General features: G+C 38.0%; 1 protein-coding gene across 1 annotated transcript; it reads right to left on the bottom strand.

Moving 5' to 3' along the window:
* Positions 1–275: 275 nt before the first annotated feature.
* LOC108865555 lies at positions 276–2,546 on the bottom strand. Its single transcript, XM_048589189.1, has 4 exons — positions 2,090–2,546; positions 1,402–1,984; positions 930–1,328; positions 276–825 (listed from the first exon to the last, which is right to left on the bottom strand). The coding sequence occupies exons 1-4, from the start codon at positions 2,544–2,546 to the stop codon at positions 276–278; spliced, it is 1,989 nt and encodes a 662-aa protein (XP_048445146.1).
* Between the last annotated feature and the right edge of the window lie 6,875 nt (positions 2,547–9,421).

Below are 9,421 nucleotides of genomic sequence, written 5' to 3'. Positions count from 1 at the left end.
GGACACGATACGTCAAGGATACGGCAATTAAAAAAAAAAAAAAAATATATATATATATATACACACACATATCTAAAACATTATAAAATAAGCATTCAAATTTATTTCAATAAACTCTAAACATTTAGAAAGATAGTTCATCCAATAAGCAATTAGCCTTAAAACTTGAAAAAAGTAAAAAGATCATCCAAACGAAATTAAAATAAAAAATAAAAAAAAAAGTCTCATTCAACTTCCATGTTCATGATGTCTCCTCCAGTAATCAAAGTAGTCTCCTATGACGGTTCATCAAGTGAAAGGTTAGCAATATCAAGCATCCCGACACTTTCTTCACCCAAGTTTTCAAAGCCATCTCCTCCAACATCCCACAATTGAGTAATACCTTCTTTGTAGGTTGAGCTATTCCTTGATAAAAGACGAAGATTATTATGCACAAATACCAAATCCTCCGCTCTTTGTGGTGTAATCTTGTTCCTTCTTAGAGAGTGAATAAAACTATAAGTGCTCCAATTTCTTTCACAACAAGAGGAGGAACAAGGTTGTCCAAGTAGCTTCAACGCTATGGATTGGAGACTAGGTGTAGAAGCTCCATGGACAATCCACCACATCACTGGTTCCAAATGAAACCTATCATTCATAGAATCAATAGCTCCAAAGTCATTCAAGCACATAGAGAAAGAGGCATACTCCACATTGATACTTCTTCTAATTTCCTCATTGGAAAAGTATCTCTCAAAGCACTTTTTCCTTTCAGTTGTAAGCTTAACATCTCGGTGTGGAGCAACCCGACTAGGGTCTTCTTGGAGCCATTCTGAACTATAATACCTAAAATAAAAGAAATAGCACTTTAAAAATATAATCATAAAGCTAAAGATTAATTTATAAGAGTTTATAAGGATATTAGCAAAATCATTACGTTGGATTTATGCGCCAAACAATGAAGTGGTGTGCTACTTTTAGTCCATCGCTCCAATAAAATGCGATACACCGCATCAAAAAAGCTGCTTTTTTCATGTAATGCCTTGCGCTCATTCCTGTAGATAGCAGCTTTCACCTTTTCAATCATAGTATCCCACCACTCATACACCAAGTGAAGACAAGGTTTATCTGTATCAGCCATTCTAATAACCTCATATATTGGAGCTGTAAAGAAAAGAATATAATCAATCTTCTCCCAAAAGTACTCATCCAATATTTTTTGCTTCACCGACATTGCTTTAACCAAATCATCTTCTTTGTACAAAGCCCAATTCGGGCTAATCACCATTTGTTGTAAACCTTCCTTTACTTCCTTAAATCTTCTAAGCATCACAAGTGTGGAAGCAAATCTGAAAAATTTTAAAATTAGGATAGCTCATAATTGAATAAGAAAAGAAAAAAAAAAAAGTGGAGAAAACAAACCTTGTTTCGGCAATGGAGAGCAACTTTAGTTTGCAATGTTCATTAAACATGGACAATCTCATGCTATGGTTCATAATAAAAAATTTTATGGACCAAACATCACTAGCAATAGTTGAAATCCAATTGCAGTCATCGTACGAAACATTTGTTTGTTTCGGAGAGCATATACTCTTCAAAGCAAGATTAAGAGTGTGAACAACAGAGGGTGTCCAAAAGATATGGGGATAGTGAGCCTCAATAAGTAACCCAGCAGCTCTACAGACAGGAGCATTGTCAGTGATCACTTGAACAACATTTTCATGACCAATTTCTTTGATAGCTTCTGTGAGAAAGTTGGCAATACAATGCTTGTCTTTATATTCACCTTCACAATTAATTGCCCTCAAGAACATAGGCCCGCTTTCACAAGTTGCCATAATATTAATTAGTGGTCTCCTTTGTGCATCTGTCAACCCATCACTACACAAACTTACACCTTTAGTGCTCCATGTGCGTTTGATTGGTTGGAGGCATTGTTCAATGTGACTCTTCTCTTGTTGCAGAAGAGTGGTTCTTAGTGCATTGTAACCTGGTGGAACATACCCTGGAAGTGTAGAAGCACGAACATATGAGTTTCGATAGTGCGGATTTCTTGCAAGGTTAAATGATAAGCCACCTGTTTAAAACATCCTTGCAACCTCGGCATCACATTGATCTTGAGCTTCCTTGTTAAAAGCTTTACTGAGAGGCCCACTTGTTCCTTTTCTCTTCTTTGGATCAAGATTCACTTCAGGTAGATCATAACAGAAAGAACCAGTATTGGGCAAAGACACATTCTTAAGAGCAGAACTCTTCAGCTTATATTCACACTCTTGAATTAACTTTTTCATTTCTGCAAGATTTTCATTAGTAACCTTGCTGCAAGGCGCGATCCCGTTTCCAGCCATTTTTAACAAATGATACTTGACCCTAGGGTAGGATCCTTTATAAGTTTTCTGACAATAATTGCATTTAAATTCAGTATTTCCTCCTCCTTTATTTCCCACTTTTTCGAGGTTTTTGACATACTTCCACAACGGAGTGTGATAATTTTCTACAATCTCATCCGGATTAGCATTATCATCCAGATTAGTATTATCATTCGCATGATTATCAGGATGATTCATTTTCCTAAGTCAACAAACATATAAAGTTATAAACAGTAAGAGTTAATCCATTATGAAAGCATGTACATAAAAAAACACATCATGAAAGCATATACATAAAATTATTATAATCTAAATATTCATACCACTACACAATAATATATTATAATATGCAAAATACAAGAATATTATAATAATACAAAAAGTTAAAAACAGAAAAGTAAACAGAAAAGCAACAAGCTTCATCAGAAGAATATTATAATAATACAAAAAGTTAAAAACAGAAAAACAACAAGCTTCATCAGAAGAATATTATAATAATACAAAAAATTACAAACAGAAAAGCAAAAAGCTTCATCAGATTCGAAGGGTAGTGGTATGGGTATTATAATATATTATTGTGGGTAGTAGTATGGGTATTATAATATATTATTGTGGGTAGTAGTATTATAATATATTATTGTTTGGAAAAGCAAATGGCTTTACATTTTATAATCAGTTAAAGGCTTAAAGCTTTTAGTTTCTTTCTTTCAAACTTTCAGACTTTCAGTACTCACCTGGAGTTACAGATAGAGAAGAAGGAGACGACGGCGCAGTTGTAGACGGAGAAGATGGAGACGACGGCGCAGTTGCAGATGAAGATGATGGAACGGTTGCAGATGACGGTCTGATTCGTGAAAGTCTCCCAACAAGAGTGATTTATGTTATGAGGTTCGAGAGGTAAATCCGAGTTTTATTTTATTTTTTCTTATTATCCTCCGATTTTAGAGTGATTTCAGTTAGCTAGCTTCGATCAATCACGATTCTATGCGGATTTATTGTGATTTTTTTTTTTTTTTTTTTCTGATTATCCTCCTATTTTAGTTTCAAACGTATCTGAAATGTAGGATATGGGTATCTGGACGATACGATATGCGTATCTTATCAGCCCTAAACGTATCTCTTCATTCCGATACGTATCGGGCGCGTATCCATGCGTATCCTTCGCGTATCCGTATCCTCAGCGTGTCAGATACGGGATACGATGGATTTCTCCCGTGTCCATGCATTGTAGATATTATCATAGCTAGGAATAAGACAGATTGACATTTTTTCAACTATTCTCTTATTTGACAACTCATCACCATACATCTTCATATGGTAAATCAAATCAAACAATCTAGTCAAATAAGCAGATAGTATTTTATCATTTCGCATTCAAGCATATTATAAATCTCTTCTAGTACCTCGTAGTTTCACATCTGGAACTTGAGAATCACCTCAGTATTCCTGCTTCAAGGTGTCCCAAGCAGTTTTAGCCGTCTCTGGATTTGCAATCATTGGGAAGATTTCATCAAACACTGCGCCTTGAATCAATCCCAGAGCTCTAGCATCTTGTGCAATAAGATCTTGAGTTGCAATCTGCTTCTTCTCAGTTAGTTCATCGCCTGTTTATGAGGGAAGCTTATAGCCTTCTTCAGCAAACTTCCACAAATTATGTGACTTGAAAATCGTCTTATCTTGATGCACCATAAGTCGTAGTTTACTGCGGTGAATACGGAATGTCAGTTGGATCGGTGTCTTGCTAATGCGGGATGTCGTAATCTCTTCCGATATTCGCAAGTCATCTATCTTGCACCGCTCACTTTTGACCACATTCCTATTCTTCTTCAAGTCAAGCAAGGCCCTAATCAAAATCAACGAAAACACAAGCAATTTCGCTTTGAAGAGGCGTGGCTTCAACGAGAGGACTGCGCTCAAGTGGTAGCACGCATCAAGTTGTTGAAGTGGAAGCAATCCTTGGCATCAGTGAAGGAGGAGATAAAGATTACCAGAGACTAGTTGAAAGTTCTTTTTTAACACCCCTCGGATTCGAAGGAATGGGATCTTGGGCCCTTGGCAGAACTCTCCTTAGTAAACTTGAATCTTTACTCTCTCAAGAGGAGTCTCACGGGAAACAACGTTCCAAAGTAACCTGGATTTGGGATGGGGACAGGAACACTCGGCATTTTCATCAAAAAATGTCTAATCGTCTCCGAACAATGGTATAAAAGGTTTATTTGATGCTAATGGTGTTGGAAATTATATATTGTAATATATAATTTTAATAATTGAATGACAAATATTGTTAACCAATTTCTTGGAAAGGTTATGTTGTTTAGGTGCATTCCTTGATAAGTGATGTATACTTATGGATGAAAAGTTACATCTCCTTAATAAGTAGAAATTGAATTCTATTTAAACCCATGAAACCATTGGTATTAGAGATAGAAAATTAGAGTTAATTTTTACTCTTGAGAAATAGGGTTTCCCCACTTTGTTTCTCTCATGCTTCGTGAGTCAAATTCCGAGTCGTGTCTTGAGAGTATGGAATATATAAAGTTCGCCAGAGTCCGAAGATTGAAGTTCTTTGACTTCGGATTATAGATTGTTGAATCCTGGGAGATGGACGCCTACCGAACTACAAGCACAAGAGTAGGGGCGAAATTCTATCTTTAGGACATTGCATTTATACAAGCCTTAATCTCCAAGTTTGTCAGTTATTCTAACTTTCTCTCTAGTTGTTTATATTAATCTTATATATAATTGATGTTGTGAATTTCTTTATGATTATTAGCATTGAAATTATATTGTTATTTTTCATATTTTCTAATATTGCTTCAACAATCTAAAGATAGAATTTTTTTTCTTCATGCAATAATGAGAAAAATATGGATTCAAGAAACAATTACATTGAGAAAGTAGGAAAGAATGATTTGAATATATGTTAGTGAAACTGCTGTTTAAAACTTTGAAATGCATGCATATTGTTGTGAAGATATTGTTCTTGAATTTCATTAAGAACGAAATGGGCAGTTTGTTAAGGGTTCGTTTATTTAATGTTTTTTGCCATTTAACGTTATTGTTGTTTGTCACATCCCGACCCGGGGCGGATCACTTCCCGGACCCGCTCCACCACCGTAGCACGATATTGTCCGCTTTGGGCCCTGACCACGCCCTCACGGTTTTGTTTCTGGGAACTCACACGAGAACTTACCGATGGGTCACCCATCCTAGGAATACTCTCATGCGCTACTCGCTTAACTTCGGAGTTCCCATGGAACCTGAAGCCAGTGAGCTCCCAAAAGGCCTCGTGCTAAGTAGGGATGGGAATATACATATAAGGATCACTCCCCTGGGTGATGTGGTATATTACAATCCACCCCCTTAAGGGCCCCAACGTCCTCGTTGGCACACCACGCCCAGGGTTAGGCTCTGATACCAAATTGTCACATCCCGACCCAGGACGGATCACTTCCCGGGCTCGCTCCACCACCGTAGCACGATATTGTCCGCTTTCGGCCCCGACCTGGGAATGCTCTCATGCGCTACTCGCTAAACTTCGGAGTTCCCATGGAACCTGAAGCCAGTGAGCTCCCAAAAGGCCTCGTGCTAGGTAGGGATGGGAATATACATATAAGGATCACTCCCCTGGGTGATGTGGGATGTTACATGTTGGTTCAACACTATAAAAATTAGACATGAGAATGGCGATAAGTTCTTGTGATGTGATTGGTTTTGCCAATTCAAAGTTAACAGACCTTTCGAGGTGTTTTCCTACCAAACCATGGTGATTTAGCATATTACAAGGTACCATTCTCTTAATCTCATGGAATACTACAACTTTGGTTTTTGAATCACTCGATTTGGTTGAGTAACGAAGAAGATATGAGTGTTTGAAAGTAGCCCAGAAACCGACCCAAGTGTGGCATGAAGGCAGCACAAGACGGACAAAAAAGCATTGTGGACCAACACTCCAGGGACCGTGAGTATAAGGTTGGTGACTTTGTTTTCCTGAAGTTGTCTCCCTGGAAGGGTGTGGTTCATTTTGGTAAGCAAGGAAAGTTGAGTTCTCAATATGTTGGCCCCTACCAGATTACTGAGAGGATTGGTGCAGTTGTTTATAGATTGGAGCTACCATCAAAGTTGGCACAAATTCATGTTTTTCATATTTTCATGTTTTGGAAGTATGTGTCGGATCCCTCTCATGCTATTCAGCCGAAACCACTAGAATCAGGATGCGAGTTACGTCGAGGAGCCAGTGGCGACCATTGACTGGCAGAAGAAAACCTTGAGGAATAAAGTCATCCCATTGGTAAAAGTGATGTGGAGAAACCATGTCGTCGAGGAAGCTATAGGAAATGGAGGATTCGATGAGAAGTACCCGTATCTTTTTAGTTGAGTTTGTAATTTTGGGGACAAAATTCTTATAAAGGGGGTAGATCGTAAAACCCCTCCCCAAATTTAATTTTACATTTCCCATAAAAGTTTATGTAATCTTGCAAATTGGCCCCCTATCCTAATCCAATCCAGACCCTCCCTTTAAGATTCTCTTTCTCTCTCCTTTGCCACGTGGCACCACCCTATCCTAAAGAACGCATGTTGCAAAGTGGTGTCACCCTTTCGATAGGGAGATATATGGCAGGCATGAGGTATATATTGATGGCTTCGGGCCGAGAGATACTGATATTGATATCACTAGCTAGCACACTATATACGAGATATGTTTCATGAAGATTTTATGGCATGCTAGGGTTTTCAAAAAACCTATTACATATTATGCTATTGATGTTTTCATAAAACTTTGGAGATTAGTATGTTGACAACTGTTTCAGTATTATATATATATATATATATATATCAACTTGGTCCACTCATGTTTGTTTTGATCCACCTCAGGACCTAGAATTGAGGCGTATAGTCTCAGCGTCAATGCACTTTCGCATCAGCATCTTCGAGTCCTCTCAATGTAGGACCCATCCTCTTATTCATTCAATTATATATATATATATATATATATATATATATATTTTAGTATTCTAGATTAGTGTATACTCCAAACACATTCCTAAATTGCATATTCATGATATTTAAATTTATAAGTCTTATTTATTTCTTGTAACCATGTATTCTAATATGGCTTCGTCACCTCTGGGTGTCAGCAGGCATGTGCCTACCCTGATGTTCAGGGAATATCAAGATTGGGCGTGTCATGTGGTGCTGCCTAATCAATCATCTCTTTAATCCTCCAAAGTCCTTTTGTATTTTGTCATATATATATATATATATTCTATCTTTTTCCCTGGAAAAGATTTTGGCTATTGAATTTCAAATTTTTTCTTTCCTACAAATTCCACTAGTTCAAAAGGATCCCATCGTCTCTCTTCTCTTAATCTCATGTATTCTCTCAAATGCTATTATAATTTTCACCTCTTGTATGCCAAAGGAAAGAATCGAGTTGTTCACTCAATCCGAGTATTGCGAGTGTACACTTACAAGGATCATAGGTTGTTGTATTCCAGAGGGTAGGACGCCATAACCTACTACACCGAGACATTGTCTTAGAGGGGCGAAACTTACTCTTAAGGACAGTGATTACACGTCTCAACCTAAAATCTTATTCTAATTAAGGATCAAAGAAGAGTGTTTCCAAAGATAAGTATTTTATCTTATTTTGTTTATCTTATGTAATTAATTGCGGAAATGAAAATTATCATATACTAATATTTATGTTATGTGATTTATTATAGGAGAAGTAGCATCCGGATCGCTTATCTTTCCAAAACTGTGCAATGTCTTGTATAACATAGGTGCAAAGGTCATTGTGAATTATTTGAAGGGAATTATGGATGCAATTATTTCTGAACAGCATGGAGCTTTTGTGCCTAGCAGCTTAATCTCGGATAATTCTCTTATGGCATCTGAAGTGGGGCATTATCTTCACAACCTTAGACGTGGCAAGCGGGGTTTGTTAGCATTAAAACTCGATATGAGCAAGGCATATAACCATATGGAATGGGGTTTCTTTACGGAAAGTTATGCTAAAAATTGACTTTGATCCGCACTGGACTGAAATCATTATGAGTTGTTGTTAGTTCTGTTTCGTACTCCTTACTGGTGAATGGCGCGATCACTGGGTATATCTCTCACACCCGTAGCCTGAGAAAAGGGGATCCCCTGTCTCCCTATTTATTTCTCCTGTGTGCCGAAGGCTTGACTAGTTTAATTCTCAGAATGAGGAGCTAGGGAGATTACTTGGTGTCTCTATTTAGTGTGGGGCGCCAAGCATTTCCCACTTTTTGTTCGCTGATGACAGTTTCTTGTTCTTCAGAGCCTCCTTTTAGGAACGTTGGCATTTAAAACAAATACAGAAATGTGCGGTATCGTTTAGTCCCAATATTCGTCGTGATATACAAGACAACCTTGCTGCCTTCTTAGGGGTTAGTCAGGTTGATGTACAAGATCGCTATCTGGGCTTCCCTATTGTTCTCGAACGAAATCGTTCGGAGTGGTTCGCTCATATTAAGGACCGTCTCTGGAAGAAGCTAAAGGGTTGGAAAGACAAGCTCATTAGTGCAACAGGTAAGGAAATTCTTATTAAAGTGGTTGGTCAGTCACTTCCCATTTATTCAATGAACTGCTTTCTTCTTCCAAAAACCTTGTGTGAGGATTTGCAACGTATTTTGTGCCGGTTTTGGTGGGGACAGTGAGGACACTAGACGGACTCATTGTCTCTCTTGGGAGAGTATGTGTCATCAGAAGGATAAAGGTGGTGTTAGGTTCCGCTCGCTCTATGATTTTAATCTCGCCCTCCTTGCCAAACAAGGATGGCGGCTGCATCAAAACCCGGAATTCTTAGCATCTCGATTACTGAAAGCTAAATATTTTCCTCATAATTCCTTTTCGCAAGCTACTTTGGGGGCTACAAGCATGTCGAAGTGGTATCATGGAGGCTCGACCAATCTTGGAAAGAGGTTCTCATTGGCTAGTGGGAGATGGTAACTCAATTCCTGCTAACTGTGCGTTGGAATATGTCTCGGATTTAATCAGTTCTGAATCGGCTTCCTGGCTACCTGATTTGGTTAACGAGTTGTTTC

The sequence above is a fragment of a genome, unplaced genomic scaffold (genome assembly GCF_019419815.1).
Source record: "Pyrus x bretschneideri cultivar Hongxiangsu unplaced genomic scaffold, Pyrus_bretschneideri_v1 Contig3, whole genome shotgun sequence".
In the NCBI taxonomy this organism is placed as follows: Eukaryota; Viridiplantae; Streptophyta; class Magnoliopsida; order Rosales; family Rosaceae; genus Pyrus; species Pyrus x bretschneideri.
The sequence above is the reverse complement of the archived record's forward strand: the minus strand, read 5'-3'. Positions and strand labels throughout refer to the sequence as shown.